This window comes from Cavia porcellus, unplaced genomic scaffold (genome assembly GCF_034190915.1).
Source record: "Cavia porcellus strain 051 isolate PalLab524CR breed Dunkin Hartley unplaced genomic scaffold, mCavPor4.1 scaffold_25, whole genome shotgun sequence".
Taxonomy (NCBI): domain Eukaryota; kingdom Metazoa; phylum Chordata; class Mammalia; order Rodentia; family Caviidae; genus Cavia; species Cavia porcellus.
This window is the reverse complement of record NW_026947508.1, coordinates 11811572-11829956: the sequence shown is the minus strand read 5'-3', so window position 1 is coordinate 11829956 and position 18385 is coordinate 11811572. Positions and strand designations below refer to the sequence as shown.

Genomic DNA, 18385 nt, shown 5'->3' with positions numbered 1-18385 from the left:
GGCCCGGAGAGCATGCGGGGGAGCTGCCCAGTCTGGTTGGAGGAGGGGCAGCACATTCTCGTCAGGCAAGCACATGCCCTGTTGACGCTGCCTCTCCACTGTATTATCTGGTACATCCGCAGCGGAAATCTCTCCAGATTCCCTCTTTCCTGCCGGCAGCAGGCAGGCCACCCCCAGGCTCTGGGGCCAGGGATTGGAACCTACCTCTCCCCCACTTCCCTTGGCACAGAGCTTCAGGGCTGCAGGGCTTGGGAGGCGGCACAGGGGGCAGTTGGGACCTGGCGAGTGTGGGGGTGCAGGAGGCTGGCGGCCGCCTCTCCAGCCTGAGATCCTGGGCAGGGAACGAGAGTCTCGTGGGCTGGGCCCGCTGCCCTGAGCCCCTAACTCCTCTAAGCCTGGGCCCCCAGGAGCCAGCGCTGCGGGGAGAGGGGTGTAGATGCCTCCGGGGATGAGCATTTGTGGGGAGCCAAAGCCTGAAGAGCCACAACCTGGCTGCCGCGGCCTGGTTTGAACTTGAAGCTTTGCTGGAAGGAACGCTTCCTGCGCTGCAGCAGAGGGTGTGGGAGGACACGGAACACACGCAGACCCCTTAATGCAGCTGGCGGCTTGAAATCATTTGGGGCTTGGGGGAGACCGCTCTGGCTACTCCGCCACCTCTCCCCGGCTGCCACCTCTCCCCAGCCTGCAGCCTGCACCTTCCTCCCTAGACAGACATGCGTCCCTTTGACAAGAGCTGCTCCAAAACAATTCGGGAATTTTCCTGCCACTGAAGCGGGTCAGAACACGTCTCCTCTCCCGTCCCAGAGCCTTGATTTCTCTGTTTGCAAACCGACATGTTCCTGGGGGCAGACACAGGGAAGGACAGGGTACAGAGTCAGCGTGCATTTGTGCCTCTGTGGCTTGGAGACCGGGGCAAGTCTTCAGGCCTCTCTGAGCCTCAGTTTCCTTGCTTTGCCCTGTGGGGTAAATGCCAGCCGTGCCCGAGGGTGACAGGTGTTTTCTGAGGCTGGGCGGATGTGAGGTGCACACAGTAGGCGCTTCGGCAGTGCCCACGAGAGATGGGTGTCTCGGGGCTGTGTCTGGGCACAGAAGGGCTGCTTGGGCATCCCCTAGGCCAGGGTGGGATGCAGCCTGACTCGGTCCCTCTCTGTCCCCTGTGCAAAGGGGAGCGTGGATGGGAGTGACTGGACAGGTGAACTTGGCTGTTCCCGGTTGTCCAAGCTGACCTCAGAGCCTAGGCAGCCTCTGAAGAAGGATTTTTTCCTGATTGTCATTTTTCCTGAGGTCATTATTCAGACTTTTAATGCCCCAGGACATTGCCTAAACTCTTTGGCCTGATGTTCAAGGCCATTTTCCACTGCCTGCAGCTGTCTCCGTTAGTGTCCAAAGCTGCTCACGCTTTCTGTGTTAGGCGTGTTTTTTTTTTCTCACCTTCAACCCCCTTCCTGCATGTCTGCTTTGTTGAACTCCTACACAGCCTCTAAAGCCCAGCTAAAATATCTCCTCTGTAACCCTTTGGACCCTTGGCCAAGGTAATTTCCTGTTCTCCATTGCGTTAGCTCTTCACCCACCCTGGGATCGCAGACACTGTCATGGGCTCCTACTCCTGTGTTCATGGGCCTTGTTTTTCATGTCAGGGTCTGTGTACAGCTCCAGGCAGGCAGAGGAGAAGGTCAGTGTTTGAGTGTGACACTGAGGCTGGAGGTGACCTGGGACCTGCTCTTCAGAATAGGCTGTCAGGGGTGGTTGCAGGGCTGTGACCCCACTCTGGCTGTGTCTGTAGCCGCCCCAGGCCCTGTGTCTGAGCAGCTTCCTGCCTGTGAGGCCAGGAAGGAGCTTGGGCAGGAGCAGGATGGGGCGGTGGGCGGAAGGAGCCCCAGAGTCAGGTGCCTGGGTCCCTGGCCAGCAGGGTCAGGAGGGACTGCGTCCTGGGGGAGGAAGAGCCGCTTCCTGGCTGCCCTGTGAATGGTGGAAATACCTCATCCCTAGTCCAGAGAAAATGCTGGGGCCCGGCCTTTCTTGCTTCTTGGTGGGCCAGCCCCGGAGCAGGAAGGTGCTCAGGTCCTGGGGTTGGGGTCCCCCCAGCGGGGGCATCCTGTGCTGGGAAAGTTGGCCGATCAGTTGGAGTGGTGGAGTCAGTCAGCAAATACCAACCACTCAGCAGATGTGGCCGCTGCCGTGGTCAGGTGACAGCTGCCCCCGGGAGAAGGGGCCCTGACAGGCACCTAAGCCCAGAAGCCCGAGGCGGGCAGTGTGCCCAGTGTGGCACTCATAGCTTTCCTAGAAAACTGAAAGTGGTCCCAAAGGCCGGCTTAGGGGCGTGGCACTCCAGGGGGGCTGGTGACGATGGTGTCCAGGTTTGAAGCCCAGGGAGGCCCTTCCTAGAGCCTAGTGTGGCCGGGTGCTGGCCACACATCTTGGCATCACAAGCCAGCAAGAAAACAGGTGCACAGGGATTCTGTGGCTTGCCTGAGGTCCCACAGTGAGATTGGGGACCATCCAGCGGAGGGTACAGGCTGAGCTGACCGTCGTGCGCCTGTGTCCCTGTGCCCGCCAGCCTGTTCACCGGGATTCTTCAAGTCCCAGGCATCCGAGAGCCCCTGCCTGCAGTGCCCGGCACACACGCTGCCATCCCTCCAAGGCGCCACCTCCTGCGAGTGTGAGGAAGGCTACTTCCGGGCCCCCGAGGACGCACTGTCTACGCCCTGCACACGTGAGTCCCGTGGAGGTTCAGGGCAGGGTGGCCAGTGAGGTGTGGCAGGGGACAGACGCTGACGTGTGCCCCTGTGCAGGCCCGCCGTCCGCCCCACACTACCTCACCGCCGTGGGCATGGGTGCCAAGGTGGAGCTGCGCTGGACGCCGCCCCAGGACACGGGGGGCCGCGAGGACATTGTCTACAGGGTCACCTGTGAGCAGTGCTGGCCGGAGTCCGGCGAGTGTGGGCCCTGCGAGGCCAGCGTGCGCTACTCAGAGCCGCCACATGCGCTCACCCGCACCAGCGTGACGGTCAGCGACCTGGAGCCACACATGAACTACACCTTTGCCGTGGAAGCCCGCAACGGGGTCTCGGGCCTGGTGACCAGCCGCAGCTTCCGCACCGCCAGTGTCAGCATCAACCAGACAGGTGAGGCTGTGGACGTGTGGGAGGTAGGGGGTGGGGGCGGACAGCAGATGGGTGACTGAAGGGCCACCTCTGGAGCTGTGGGCCTTTGGCAAAGTTGCCTGGCCTCTCTGGCCATGGCATTCTCACCTGTGAAGTGGGATAACAACAGTCTATTGGGAGGATTTCGTGAGTTGTTCTTTAAGGCTCCCAGAGCAGAGCCTGACTAGAGAAGGGCTCAGTGGGGGTCTTCCATTCCTTAGTTTTTATTAATCAGGCCCTCATGGGGTGCTCACAGGGTGCAGGTGGATCTGTGGTGGGTCTGCAGCGGGAAGTTAGGGTCCCAGGGTGGTCTTTCTTTGTTGTTGTTTTTGTGAGACCAGGTCTCACTATGTAGTTCAGGCTGGTCCTGTATTTACAGCAATCCTCCTGTCTCAGCCTCCTGGGTGCTCAGATAACGGGTGTGCACACCATGCCGGGCGACCAGGCTGGGGTCCGAACAGTCAGGGCTGCTGGCTGTGGATCCACTGGGCCTCCTGAACTGGTAGCTCCTCACACCCCCTCCCTCACCCTCTCCTGCCCAGAACCCCCCAAAGTAAGGCTGGAGGGCCGCACCACCACGTCACTGACTGTCACCTGGAGCATCCCTGTGCCACAGCGCAGCCGTGTGTGGAAGTATGAAGTCACCTACCACAAGAAGGTAACTCTCCAGGGGAGGTGCTGGTACTGGGCTCCTGGGCAGGGGCGTTCACCACAGCAGACCGATGTTAGAGATGCTCCTTTCTGCGGCTGGGGAAACTGAGGTCTGGAGTCTCCCAGAGCAGCACTGGAGGCACTGGAAGGAGAGATGTGTTGGGTCAGGAGCGGGCGAAGCAGACAGCCCTGGGGGTGAGGGTCCTGGGTGGTGCATTTGCTGGCTCTGAGCTGGGTAGGCCAGCTCTCTGAGGCTCGGTTTCCTCCTCTATGAGAAGGGTGTCCAGGGGAACCACCTTTCTGGTGGGGGTCAGGGGGTATGGGAGGGCTGAGCCGAAGTCCCCGCCTGTCGCTCACTGCCTGCTCCCTGCTTGCTGGCACGCAGGGGGATGCCAACAGCTACAATGTGCACCGCACCGAGGGCTTCTCTGTGACCCTGGAGAACCTGGCACCGGACACCACCTACCTGGTCCAGGTGCAGGCGCTGACGCAGGAGGGCCAGGGAGCCGGCAGCAAGGAGCATGAGTTCCAAACCCTGTGTGAGTGCCAGGCCGGGGCCCTGAGATGATGCAGCCAGGATGTCCTGGCAAGAGCTAGTGGGTCCAAGAATTTGCACCCAAGAATTTGGAACAGCCCCCTGGGAATGGGGAGGGGCAGGATTGAGGACTGGGGGTGTTGATCTGGGGACTGGGGCCATGTTATGAGGAGGAGGGAGGCTGTGGGCTTTGGCTGGGTTGGACCTGGGTTCAAATTGTGTATCATAAAAAGAGCCCAAGTGAAGGGTCCTGCATGCCCAGGGATCCCTGTGGTGACTGCCTGTGACATGGGACTCGCAAGTCAAAACACACAGCACACAGCAGTGGTCTTTGGTCCCTAGCATGGGTCTGGAGTGCAGCTGGGGGTGTTATGGTTTGGGGTCAGGGGCTCCCTGTCATCAGCTGCTCTCTCCCAGCAGCCTTGGAAGGATCTAGCAACATGGCCATGATCGGTGGTGTGGCCGTCGGTGTCATCCTACTCCTAGTGCTGGCTGGAATTGGTTTCTTCATCCATCACAGGTTGGTCAGAGAATCCATATCTGGGCTCCCCAAAGGCCAGGAACCTCAGTTTCCTCATCTGGAAAATGGGCCATCTGTAAAGCAATCTAATCTAATATATAATCCCTGCTTCCTGGGCAATGTGCAGCTTGATGACCTGTCCACGTTTCACACAGTGCCTAGCACACCGTGGGCTGCAATGGTTGTCACCTCTGCTCCTGTCATTAACAGTGTGTCCACACTTCCTCCGGACACCAGGCCGGAGGTGCTGGGCAGCTCTCATGAGGAAAGCCCTCATTAGAGCTACTTACGGGGCCATTATGGGGCGTAGATCCAGAGTGAGTCCTGGCTTGCTCATTTCCTCTGCCTGCCCGAGGTCCTCTGGCCAGCTTGGGAGGCTGAACAGAGGGCCGAGCACAGCACATCCCCCACCCGCAGGGCGGGGCAGGGGCGGGGCCTCGCTGACCTCCTGTGTGTTTGGGGTCTTTCAGGAGGAGGAGGCTGCGGGCCCGCCAGTCCTCAGAGGATGTCTATTTCTCCAAGTCAGGTAGGATGCAAGCAGGTCCTGGTTGCTGCTGCCACTATAAGCCTCCCTGGTTCTGTGCTATATCTGGGGACAGCCAGGTTTCTCCAGTGCTCTAGGTGGGGCCCAGAGGCTTTGATTTAGGGGTTCAGCCAGAAGGTCCACTCCCTACAGTCTAGTCCATAGCTCCCGAGGTCCCTGGTCATGTGGCTCCCTCTTCCTCTTCCCTAGGGGGTCACCCTCCTGGGACCCCGTCTGAGCTGTGTGTGACCACCCCCTCCCCTTTCCAGAACAACTGAAGCCCCTGAAGACATACGTGGACCCCCACACATATGAAGACCCTAACCAGGCTGTGCTGAAGTTCACCACGGAGATCCACCCGTCCTGCATCACGCGGCAGAAGGTGATCGGGGCAGGTGAGGCTGGCGCTCCCGGGAGGCAGGTGGTGAGAGGTACGGGTGGGGGTCACCTGACACCTGGGCTGACTGACTGGGGTGCTCCCTGACCTCGCCACCCACAGGAGAGTTTGGGGAGGTGTACAAGGGGACCCTGAAGTCATCCTCGGGGAAGAAGGAGGTGCCCGTGGCCATCAAGACGCTGAAAGCCGGCTACACGGAGAAGCAGCGAGTGGACTTCCTGAGCGAGGCCAGCATCATGGGCCAGTTCAGCCACCACAACATCATCCGCCTGGAGGGCGTCATCTCCAAATGTGAGGCTTCGGGGATCCCCGGGGGTCCTGACCTACAGAGGGATGGGGGTGCCCGCCCCAGGGCCACCTGACTGGCTGGGCCCGCCCTGCCTGTCCCGCTCACACCTATCCCATGGCCCACAGACAAACCCATGATGATCATCACAGAGTACATGGAGAATGGAGCCCTGGACAAGTTCCTTCGGGTAAGGATGTGGTCAGTGGCAGGCAGGGATTCGGGGCCGTGGCTGGGTTGCCCGGCTGACAGCGGAGGGCTCGTGTCCCTGCAGGAGAAGGACGGCGAATTCAGCGTGCTACAGCTGGTGGGCATGCTGCGGGGCATCGCGTCCGGCATGAAGTACCTGGCCAACATGAATTACGTGCACCGCGATCTGGCCGCCCGCAACATCCTCGTCAACAGCAACCTGGTCTGCAAAGTGTCTGACTTCGGTCTGTCCCGAGTGCTGGAGGACGACCCCGAGGCCACCTATACCACCAGTGTGAGTTGGGGGCTGTCATCACTGGAACAGGGGACTCGGGGGGCCTCTGCCCGGCTCTGTCCTACACACTAGGGCTGAGGACCTCGCAAGGCCCAAACACCTCTGAACACACAGGGGAGGGCACATTGGTGATGGAACTGGGTCCTCTGCAGGGTGGCAAGATCCCAATCCGCTGGACAGCCCCAGAGGCCATCTCCTATCGCAAGTTCACCTCAGCCAGCGATGTGTGGAGCTACGGCATTGTCATGTGGGAGGTGATGACCTACGGTGAGCGGCCCTACTGGGAGCTGTCGAACCACGAGGTGGGTCCTGTTTCCTAGCCTTGCCTGAACCGAAGCCCTTTACTCCTTCCCAATCCCTGGCTGGGGCGGAGGGGCTTGGGGGTTTAATCTTCATCATTCATGGCTTCCCGAAGTTGCTGGTACACTTAGAGTCACAAAGATAGGAAAACAGAGAGGATGCCGTGTGGGTCTGTGTGTGCGTGTACATGCACGTGCGTGCTCACGTGCCCCGCCTCACACAGACCAGACGCCAGGAGGCTTCCAGAAGGTCACATTTGTGCTGAGATCCAGCACACAGGAAGGGAGCCAAGCGAAGAGAGGACAGGGAATGAGCCTGGCCAAGGGAAGTCCAGAGACAGAGCTGGACTCTCAGTGTGGCTGCCCCTGGGGACTCTGAGGGTGGACAGTCCTTTCCTCCATGGCGCCTGGGGACAGCTGGAGATTGCATATTGGACTTGAGAAGGAGACCTAGCCAGGCGTGGCCATGCTCGCCTGTAATCCCGGCACTCTGGGAGGCCAAGGCAGGAGGATTGCAAATTCAAACCCTGCATGAGTAATTTAAGGATCAGCAAGCCCGGGTTTCAACATAAAAAGTTTTAAAAAGGGCTGGGAGGTGGCTTAGGCAGAGGTTTTGGGTTCAATCCCAAATACCACAAAACAGAAAAATAAGGGGTCATGCTGTTTGCGGGGCTCCCTTCCCCTCCCTTCCCTACCCCTGGTGTGGGACCTTCCAGGGATCTGTGTGCAAAGCTTTTCTCCGCTTCCTGCCATGACCTTCCTGACCCCTCCCAGGTGATGAAAGCCATCAACGACGGCTTCCGGCTCCCCACGCCCATGGACTGTCCCTCGGCCATCTACCAACTCATGATGCAATGCTGGCAGCAGGAGCGCGCCCGGCGCCCCAAGTTTGCAGACATCGTCAGCATCCTTGACAAGCTCATCCGAGCCCCCAACTCCCTCAAGACCCTCGCTGACTTTGACCCCCGGTGAGTCCCACGCCCTCTGCCTGTGGTGACCCTGACTCCACGCCTGCAGGCTCCTGAGCCGGGATGGTATAGTGGACAGCTGGGAGCAGCCAGGGCATGGTGAGGGGGCTCAGAAGTTGTGCCCAGGCTGCACGAGACAGGGACAGCACTGGTCACGTCAGCAGGAGAAACCAACACTTGTTGCACGCGTCTGCCCTGTGCTCAGCACCCAACATGTTTTAACTCATTTAACATCCTCGAGGCGGTCCTGTAATTATCTCCTTTGTAGACGAGGAAACTGAGACACCAGGTGGCTAAGTGTCTTTCATGGCTGGCAAGTGACCAGGTCCCTGCGTCTGTGCTGGTTCTGTTCCGTGATTTGGGGTTCTGGTGGTGCCTTGCTAGTGGGAATGGAGCACAGCGATAGGGATGGAGATGGGGTTTCTCCAGCAGGCTGGCCAATCTCCCTGCGCCCTACCTGGCCAGGCTTCCCCATTGCCCAGATGAAGACACAACACTGAGGGACAAGTGGAGGAAACCGAGGCACAGGCAGCCACTGAATTGCCTAGCTTAGGGACCAGCAGGGCTGGGGCCCAGGTGGCTGGGTGCCTCGGCCCCTCACCTGCAGGTGTGTGGCTCCTGTTGCAGGGTGTCCATCCGGCTGCCGAGCACCAGCGGCTCGGAGGGCGTCCCCTTCCGCACGGTGTCCGAGTGGCTAGAGTCCATCAAGATGCAGCAGTACACGGAGCACTTCATGGCAGCCGGCTACACCGCCATCGAGAAGGTGGTGCAGATGACCAGCGAGTGAGTGGCCCCTGCCTGGACTCGTGTCCCTCCTCTGAGCCACCCTTCTCTCTCTCTCTCCCTCCCTCTCCCTCTCCCCCCTCTCTAAGGGAGGTTCGATGGGAAGGCAGAGCCAGGCCAGCAGCCAGCGGCTCCGGGAACCCTCCCCTTCCTGCCTCTTTCTCCATGGTGGGAAAATAGGAGTAACTCTAACAATGGCAAAGCTGGGTTTATGGAGGGCTGGCCCTGTGCCTGCTCTGTGCAGGCGTGCTTGAGTCGGTCCCCGTGAGGACTCTGCAGGCAGGGCCTGTGACTGTCCCTGGGACAGGTGCACGGGAGGTGCTGACTTGCCCGGGGTCCCACAGCCACTCGGCAGAGTGGGCTTCCAGCCTGGGCAGTCAGAGTCTAGAGCCCAGGGACCAAGGAAGTCACTGATGGAGAAAATTGGGCTAACAGTCTACCCAGCTTTCATGGGGATACACAGCCAGCGAGGGGGGCTTCCCCTCCAGGATGCCCCGCAGATGCTCAGGAGACAGAGTCCCGCCAGCTGCGCCTGGCATCCCTGTCCACATGGTCCACTCTCAACCTTGCACGTGGCCCAGGCCGCTCACCCCTAGTGGCCCTGGGTTTGTCCTTTGTCAGGTGCCTTTTGTCGGGCTCTTCCTCTCAGGCTCCTGCACTGGGATCCTTCCCGGCAAGGCCTTGGCAGGGCGGTCTCTTCCTGTCCCTGGAAGGAGAAGACATCACCCTCTTAGCCTTTGGTCCTCTAAAAATAGACGTGAGTCCCCACTGGTTTGTGCAGTGGCCAAGGTCAGGGCAGGAGTGAGCCTGAGACTAGGAGGGTTTTGGGAACTACGCGAAAGGAGGGGACAGCTTGCGCCTTTCATGGTTCTGGGTCACAGAAGTTCTGGGATTTGGGCTGTGCGCGAACATTCTCTGGGGCTTTGACCTGCTGGCTGTGGCCTGCCCCTGGGGATGATGGTGATGGGAACCAGCCAGGGTCAGCTGAGCAGAGGCAGGGGCGGGATGTGGAGAAGGGGACGCAGGTCCCAGGATATCTCCCGTTGCCAGCCAGTGGCCGGCCCACACTGGGCTTCCTGGCCATACCCAAGGTCAAGGCTCCACCTCCGCTACTTCCTAGCAGGTGGCCTTGATCAGATAAGGTCCAACTTTGATCTTGGTGTCCATTTCGTGGAGTGGACGTCGCAGGGGTGCCCCGGAGATGCCGTGCCCCCCACACAGAGGAGTTGCTCTCTCCTTTTCCATGCTTCCTATTCCCTGCCCACAGGCCATGGCCCCCAAGCTCTAACTAGCTCACTGGGAGCCTGGGCTGGCCCCCCAGGGCCCCTCCAAGGGATCCCCCTGAGGCTGACACCGCTTCTCTGGTGGCATTGCTTGCAGGAAACACATGGTGTCTCGGAAGTGTCCTGAAATAGCCTGGGGTGCACCTCGCCAATTCCTTTCCCACGCCCGGGGATGGGGATGGAGCCCGAGTGTGCACCCAGCTTGTTTTGAAGGGGCCGGGGAAAGGCAGGAAGTCGTTCAGCGCTGCCTGTTCCGCCTGCTGCTCAGCTGGGGCCTGCGTGGCTCAGGGCGCTGCCTCCTCTTCCTCTTCCCAGCTACCGCGGACCTCGAAGCCCTTTCCACCTTCCTCACACCACTGTCCACACAGATCCCAGTGGGAGGGGTGGCAGGAGAGTTCCGCTGTGGCCTGGGGTTGGGGCCTCAGGAATTAGGTTTCGGTGCCCCACCGTCCCCTGGGGCTCTCTGCTTCCTGGACCCTCTGCCCAGGGACTGGCTGCTCATTCCCTGTGGTCCAAGAGCCTCGTCTCTTCTCCACGAGTGCATTCCCCGTGCTGCTTGGGACCTGGTTGGGTTTCTAGAAGACTGATTCTTGATGTTTCAGATGCGGCGCCCCAAGACCATGCCCAGCACAACAGTGGGCCCTGCCCAGCTCAAGGCTGCAGGCTGCAGCAGCCTTTGGGGGAATTAGGGAGAAAGACCGATGGGCCTGAGGAGGTGCTTGCCGAGCGAGGATCTGAGGCTCGAGGTTTCTCCCAGCTCTGTGCCAGGGCTGACTGCAAGGGCTTGGGAGATGACCAGAGAGCAGAAATATGGCCTCAGTCTTGTGTTTTTTTGCCTCTGTGAAGGGAGCTGACTGCCTGTATCCCTGCAGGGAAACTGAGGCGGGATGGTCTGTGATGGACCTAAGGCGCTGGCCCATCTGTCCCCCTCGTCTTGGTCCTGGTTCCATTTGAGGTTAGGAAAGGAAGCGACGGTCTGGGGGCCTTGTATGAGAGTCGGGGGCAGGGCTCGCTGCCCAGGAGCAGCTCCCCCAAACCCCCATTTTATATACAAACAAACTGAGATTAGAAGACAGAACCAGGCCCTTCAGGGCTTTGATGTGAGTTTAGGACTAGAATTGGGGCAAACATCAGAAGCTGCTGGCTTGGGAGGGCCCGGGGTGGGGGCAATGGCTCATTCCCCGTGAATTCGTTCACTCATTCAGTCTGCAGCCGTGCTCCCTGAGGACCTGGGTGGCCCAGGCCTGTCCTGGTCCCTGGGAGGGCGGGGGTGACAGGCTCCAGACACCCAGTGTTTTGTTGTTGTTGTTGTTGTTGTCTATTTCCTTTTTATTTTTTGCAATACTGGGGGTTGACCGCAATCCTTTTGTTAAGATTTTTGGTTTTTTGAGACAAGGTCTCACTATGTAGTTTAGGCTGACCTTAAACTCTCTATGTAACCCACACTGGCCTCAAACTCAAACCAATCCTCCTGTCTGAGCCTTTTAGCGTGCTAGCCCTCAGGGTCCTAAAGTGAGCCTCAGAGTCCTGTGGGACCCTGCTGCCTGCTCACCCAGGATCCTGCAGGGATGGGGACACCGGCGGAGGCTAGATGGCCTGTGAAGGTGCGAGTGTCACGCAGGTGTCCCTCGGGGTGGCTGGAAGCTCATTCTGGCCGACCTGCTGCAGGGGGAGCACAGCCCCTCACCTGGAGCAGCCCTTCCCTGCTCAGCACTTCTGTGGGAAAGTCATGTCTCCGGAATTGCAAATAGAGCTTGCACCGTATAATTAGCTCTGTTTACAGCCAGGAGACGGGCCCATAAAAACCTGGGTGTTTCATGGGTTTGGGCCGGTGGGTGGGTGAGGACGGTGGAGGAGAAAACTCCCAAAGTTTGCAATGAAAGTCCTGCTTGCGGGCTCTGCAACATAAGAGGTTTTACGAGGGGATGTTGGGGTGCAGGTTGCGGCGGGGGAGGCTGGGGCGGCCTGTACCCTGTGGGGCTCCCTGGTGTAGCTTTCTCCCCGACGGCTGCAGGTTTGGGGCGAGTCTTCCACCCTCTCCTACAGCACTGTTACTGTTAGGTCAGAAAAGACCCGTGACAAAACCAACCAGCCACAAGAAAATTTCAAGTGGAAGTTTATTGTCTCTGGCAACTACATCTGGGTCATAAATCCAGGACTTGGCCCTGAACAAAAGAGGAAACGTGTTTTTGTTTGTTTCATTTTGCCTTTGAGACAGGCTCTTGCTATGTAGTTTAAACTGGCTTTGAACTGACTGGGTAACCCAGGCTGGCCTCAAAGTCACAGTGATCCTCCTGCCTCAGTCTCCCAAGTCCTGAGGTTACATGCATGCACCACTTTCTAGCAGGAAGCATATTTTCATTGGGGTGCAGAAGCAGGGAGTTGAACTAGTGGGGTACAGATCGGGGAGTGAGTGACTAGGTGACGTGACTGGGTCCCTCAATCGGGCTGTCGTAGGTGGATGTTGTTGCCAGGGTAAGTTGGGGACTGTTGGGAAGACGCAGTTGTTAATGTGGATGGAGCATTTTCATTTTGTCTCTCGGAGCGGAGGGATGGCAGGGTCAGGGCTCACGGGCCTGACTCCTCCTTTTAAGGGACGGGTTATGAGTCACCTCCTTGAATGGCTGCTGTCGGGGGAGAAGCCCGAGTGGGGAGTGGGGCCGGGGTTCCATGAGGGAGGTCCTGGCTCATAACAGCCGGGGGGGGAGGGAGGAGCAGCCGTACAGATGGGCTTGGAACAAATTGATCAAGGCGCTGACCTTAACACACAGACCATGGCTATGCGGGGGTCCCTGGAGGGGAGCGGCCACCTCATGGTTGCTGAGGAGAACCAATGGGTTTCATGCATCATCGTTTGGTCTCTGAGGCTTTGTGAGTTTTTTGGGCCGAATCTCACGTGATGCCAGGCTTGGCAAAAAAAACAAAAACCAACCAGCCTTGATCTCCAACAAGCCGAGACTTCCCCTGTGGCCTTGGGAATATCAAGGTCCCTATGCCACGGCAGCCAAGGAATCTGTGTGTTTCTAGAGAGCTGTGAGGCTCTTTGCCCCCTGTTGCTGGCTTTCAGTGAGGCTGAGAGAGAAAAGCAGGTGAGCAATGTGGTGAGACCTGCTGTCCCTGCTCCGGTCGGGGCTACTATTCCCAGTCCTACCCGAAGAGGATACGTTGCGTTGCTCTTTGGATTTTGTGAGGTCATCGTCTTGACTGGAAGTGGCCCAGCTGGGAGCCCTGCAGGTCTATCTGGGCGGACAGAAATCCCGATGCACATGGACCTGTCCAGTTGGTCCAGGCGGGCAGGAGTGTGCTGAGGTGCCACAGAGGAAGAGATGCCTTTGTCCTCTTCGTGAGCCAGAGGTCCAGAGGGAGCAGGTGTGGGAGGGTCAGTGGAGCAGAGGGATCTGAGAGAGACAGGAGCTTTGAAGCCCTTCGGTGACCGGTGTGCTGAGTGTGGTCTACACCCTGAGTGATTGGACCCAGGCTGCCTCCACCAGGGCCAGAAAGGGACGCAGTGTCTGGTTTATCAGGGAATCAGCTTTCCCTCACTCAGCTACAGGGCGTAGCTTCATCCTCTTGTGTGTGTGAGCTGGGTGTAAGTAGCTATTCCCTTTGGGAACCATTTGCCCAATGTCTAGAGCTTGGAATCCGAGCCATTTAGTGGGATTTTATATTATTGGGAGATGAGTGTTGGGCTCTTTTTAAGTTTTCTCGTACATAGGTTAAGTCTGGGGCCCGGTGGGTCTCAGGCTGGTTAATGTTCATGTGATCAGTGTGTCCATGGGTGGGGAATGGAATTACACCGAAGATCCTGAGTTCCTACAGGTTGGAAGAGCGTGCTGGGGTTTGAGAGGAGATGCTCTGAGGGCGCGGGACACTTTTGCCCAGAGCCAAGGGGAGGCCCCGGGGGGCTGCATGGCGGGCCACAGTGTAAGGGACAGGCATGACCAACAGCTCTTTGTTAATGCAGGAGGACCACTGGAGAAGCTGAAGGGAAATCAGTGTGACACAGGAGCCCCACAGGGGCTGGAGGTGGTACGTCGGTCTAGTAGAGTCTCTGCTAACAGAAGCAAGAATGGGGGGCTGGGGATTTAGCTCAGCGGCATAAACACCTGCCTTGCAAACAGGCAGTCGTGAGTTCGATTCCCGGTACCGATAAAAAGGAAAAAGACAAAAAAAAAAAAAAAAGAAGCAAGAATGGGGTTTAAGTGGGGGGAAATCTTGGAAAGTGCGTTGGAGCCGTAGTTCACTGTGAGAGAACCGGAAGGGGTGGGGCTCCCTGAGGTTGACTTGGCAGTGGGACAGGGTGGCCGTTGGTGGGTGATCCAGATGGCAAATCTAGTTAGTAACGATTTTAAGATTGGGGGTCACAGACTGGAGCCTACTGTGGGTAGGCTGGGGAGTGTTGGGCTCTTTTGGGGTTCTCCTGGGATCTGGTGTAATTCAATCCTCCATGTGAGGGTCCTCGGGCTCGCCTGTTTGGATGGCGGGGCCCAGCGCTGCTCACAATGGATCTGTGGGAAAGGGGTCAGGAGAGGTGGCTCCAGGCTCTGTGGCTCAGGGACGGTCTGGACTGTCCATCTTCTAGTGACCATTGCTCAGAGGGGGTGCAGTTTCGTCTGCAGGTGTGGCCTAGGATGCAGTGTGGCCTACTATCTAGTCTTTCTACACTGAAAATAGGGCCCGAGATGGCGGGGGGGGGTCCTTTTATTATTTTATTTTTTGAAACAAGATCTTGCTTTGCAGTTCAGGCTGGCCTTGATCATTCTGTAGCCCAGGCTGGTCTCCAACTCGCAATGATCCTCCTGTCTCAGCCTCCCAAGCGCTGGGATTACAGACGTGCACCACCACGCCTGGCTTTTTGGGGTCTTGTTTAGAAGAGGCCTTGGTGTGGGCTGCCTGTGCTAAGGCCTTGGCCGGTAGCCACTGCTTGGCTGTGGTACGGGCCACTCTGTCGGCCTGAGCCTGCTGCTCTCTCCCTGAAACAGCTCGAAAGCGGCCAGCATGAGGTCTCCATGGGCGTCTAGGGCCCATCCTCAAACTTTTAAAGTTTGGCTTGGCTATCAGAGGCTGGTCAGGAGATGAAGTAGGATTTAAGAAGCAGCTGACCCTCAGCAGACTGAGGATCTAGTGGGCTGGGGGCTTTAAGGACCTCTGTGAGCCCATGAATGGGGCCGGACTTCATCAGTCCCCAGTGATCTGGTCAAAGTTAACCAAGCTGTGAGTTGTCTGGTCAAGGCCCATAGTCTAGACGTGGGGTCCAGTGACCCTGGTCAGGGTCATTAACCCATTAGGGATCTTTTCTGGGAACTGCCTCCCACCAGGCTCCGAAGTGGTGTGTTGGGCATTGTTATTCATCTGCTGTCCTGGCCCCACCTGCTACCCTGTCCCCCTCCTCGGAATGATGAGAATGTCCTGCCAGGGGAGATTCAAGGACCGAGTCAGATACAGGAATTCTTTGATATATTGGGCAGGATTCATGGAGAAAGAACTAAGTGTTTTTCAAGTTGGAAAAATGGAATCAGGCTGAGCGAGCACTAGGGCTGGTGGGGGTGAGGCAGGATAGAGCCTTCTCAGTACAGGCTGGTAAGTCAGGATCAGGGGTGTGGGGAGCCTTAGCCTGGTAACGGGGTGCTGAGGGAGAAGGAGGGTAACTCCTGGATTAACTGGGCTGTGGAAAGATCAAAAGTAGGGCAAGCAGGACAAGCAGTGATGGCCTGAACGTAGGGGACCCCTTTCCTCTTCCCAGAGTGGAGGAGGTTACCAAGGTGGGTTGAGCGTGAGATCAAACCACCCGTCTTCGGGCCACCCCTCCCCTCCCCCGTCTGATTTGTGCTGTTACCGAAGATTAATTTTGGAGGCTTAATGCATCCCTGGAGCCCCAGGGTGGACAGAGTAACCAGAAGGCACCCAGCAAGGACGTCCCTGGCTTGGGGAGGGCTGAAGGGAGCCCCATCCTGAGTGCCTGACCAGGTGCCTTAGGGGAAGGGAGGTCCGACCCAGGGGGACAGGTGGCCCCTGACCCAGGGACCAGAGGTCAGGCCCACGGCCAGGACTCGCAGTCTAACTGAGGCAGGGGCACCCCAACAGCAACGAGATGACTCAGCCTCGCCACTCATGGTCACCAGGAGGACACTGCTGAGGAGGGGGACAGGGGACTAGAGAGGTGGGCACAGACCCCAGAAACTGAAAATGAGGTTCCCATAAAGAAAGCCCTACCTGCCGGGTACTTATTATGAGAGCTTTAGCTCCTGGTGGTCCTTCAGGGAGGACTTCCTGGACCCTCCTTAGCTAGGGGCGTGCAGAGAGTAAAGCTGAAGTGTGACAGGGTGTAGGGAGAGACCTTGGGGAGAGGGGCCTTGCGCAGTTCCCTAGAGGGTTCCCACAAGCCCGTCCGCAGGTTAGGGACAGATGGCCTCCGGCTCCCTGGAGAGGGGCCTCAGTTCCCCAGCAAGAGGTGAGGGGAAGCAGCTCTTTGCAGCTTGGATAGTTCCCAGCTCTGGTCCCTCCTTGCTGTGTGACCTTGGATAAGTCACTTTACCTCTCTGAGCTTCAGTTCACTAATCTGCAGTGTCACGGTGAAATGATCATCTACTTCAAAGATTCCAACTGGGGGAAAAACCCTCAGGCTCTAACATGTCAGTGCCTGGCCATCTGAGCAAGCCTCCTGGACGTGGCTCCTTCAGGCCTCACCCCACAGGTCCCCAGGGCGCCCTCACCCTGTGCAGCCCTCCTCCTCCCCCTAACTCTCCCTTTCTCCCTCCTGCCCCCAGAGACATCAAGAGGATCGGGGTGCGGCTGCCCGGCCACCAGAAGCGCATTGCCTACAGCCTGCTGGGACTCAAGGACCAGGTGAACACGGTGGGGATCCCCATCTGAGCGCTGCCCACGGGCTCTTGCATCCCCCCCAAGGAAAATACTTGAAGAAACAAAGTGGCCTTCCTGCCAGCTCCATGCCGGGCCACGGAGGACTTATTTATTTCTGGTTGTCCCTCACCGAGGCCTCTGCTGGGGACCTTGGATGATGCTGTGGCCTGACCCGACAGGTTGCTCCGGAAGCTGGGCCCAGACCTCTTCCCCTCTGAGCACTTAGCAGGCACCATGCTGTCCCCAGCGTCCTCCGGGGCCGTGGACATCACAAGGACTGCCCCTTCGGCCTCTCCCACGAGAAGCCATCTTGGAAGATGGGGGCTCGGACAGCGGCCGTGTGACTAGGGTACCTCAGGCCTCCCCCTCACGACAAGAAGCAGATGTTGGACTCAAAGTGGACCTCCGTCCCTCGGTGCCTGTTCTCAGCCCCCAAGGCTCAATCCTTTGCTTTCCTGGGGCCCTCTCAGGGTGCTTGGTTGTGTTGAGGTTTTTTTGTAACTATATATTTTGTACTTTGTAGAGAGAATGTGTGTGTCAGGGCCCCGCCAGGGCTGAGGGCAGACAGTCCACCCCATCTCCCCCCCTCTAGCTGATTTCTGTCAGTGTTAATGATTTTGTTGGGTTTTTTTTTTTTTCGAACCTTAATTTATTATTATTTTTTTATATTTATTGTTAGAAAATGACTTATTTCTGCTCTGGAATAAAGCTGCAGATGGTTCAAGTTGATCTTGGCTTTTGGTTTGGGGAGTGGGGATTTCTAAGAGGCCTCCGGAGTACAGTATGGGGGTGCAGGGTTCCCCCAATCCTGAGTGTTTAGACAGAGGTCCTTGCATCAAGCAGAAGGGCAGCATCACCTGGGAGCGGTGGGTGTGGGAAATGGGCAGGGGCCAGGGCCCAGCCCCGAGTCCAGCCTCCAGCCCGCAGGCCCAGTGCACTTTGGAGGCCAGCAGGCAGTGAGAGCAGCTTTCCCCGCCCTCCCGCACAACCGCCAATAGATTCTTCAGCAGCCAAGCAGCACTTAAGATCTACAGTAAACTTCTCACAGGTTTTGGCTTGTTGGAGCCTCCGTATTGTTATGAGTTTTGTGGGTGGCCCCATTTCACAGACAAGGAAAACCGAGGCTGGACCCTGTGACCAAGGCTTACAGCAAGTTGGCAGCGGAGGCTGGAACTGGAAAGCCTGACCAGGAATCTCAGTGTGATGCTTTGCTCAGTCTTAAGGAGACAGAGCTCAGAGAAGCACAGCGACTTGTCCAAAAGTCACGTAGCAGAGGCCTCAGGAGGAATTAAGCAGTGATAGGAGGCATAGAGGGGGTGGGGATGTGAAACTGCCTGCCCCGGTGGTGGACATGGATTGGGAGTGCCTTGGTGGCCAGTGGCTTTGTGTGCTCTCCCTGTGAGCCTCGGTGGACACGGCCGTCCCAAGGACTATGATGTGGCACAAATGCTGTAAGTGCCAGGCTCAGAGGACGATGGGCTGCAGTCTGCAGTACTGGACCCACAATTAGCAGGAGGGGGAACTTTACTTGTAAATTAAAGCAAATTCAGCTGTCACTCAGAGACCCTGGATACCCCCCGTGACCCCCTTAAGAGCAACAAACACCCTGGTTCCCAAGCGTCATTCAGCAAAATGACTGATTCTAGGCTGGA

General features: G+C 58.0%; 1 protein-coding gene across 1 annotated transcript in view; it reads left to right on the top strand.

Moving 5' to 3' along the window:
* Nucleotides 1-17268, top strand: part of Epha2 (EPH receptor A2) — a 28745-nt gene extending 11477 nt beyond the window's left edge. Inside the window, exons 4-17 of the mRNA XM_023565743.2 lie at nucleotides 2558-2713; nucleotides 2793-3125; nucleotides 3686-3801; nucleotides 4180-4333; nucleotides 4750-4849; nucleotides 5320-5375; nucleotides 5642-5767; nucleotides 5872-6060; nucleotides 6184-6245; nucleotides 6330-6539; nucleotides 6692-6841; nucleotides 7613-7806; nucleotides 8434-8589; nucleotides 16640-17268. Of these exons, the coding sequence (XP_023421511.2) occupies nucleotides 2558-2713; nucleotides 2793-3125; nucleotides 3686-3801; nucleotides 4180-4333; nucleotides 4750-4849; nucleotides 5320-5375; nucleotides 5642-5767; nucleotides 5872-6060; nucleotides 6184-6245; nucleotides 6330-6539; nucleotides 6692-6841; nucleotides 7613-7806; nucleotides 8434-8589; nucleotides 16640-16745 (2108 nt within the window). The 3' untranslated portion in view covers nucleotides 16746-17268. The remainder of the gene's footprint in view (nucleotides 1-2557; nucleotides 2714-2792; nucleotides 3126-3685; nucleotides 3802-4179; nucleotides 4334-4749; nucleotides 4850-5319; nucleotides 5376-5641; nucleotides 5768-5871; nucleotides 6061-6183; nucleotides 6246-6329; nucleotides 6540-6691; nucleotides 6842-7612; nucleotides 7807-8433; nucleotides 8590-16639) is intronic.
* Nucleotides 17269-18385: the final 1117 nt, after the last annotated feature.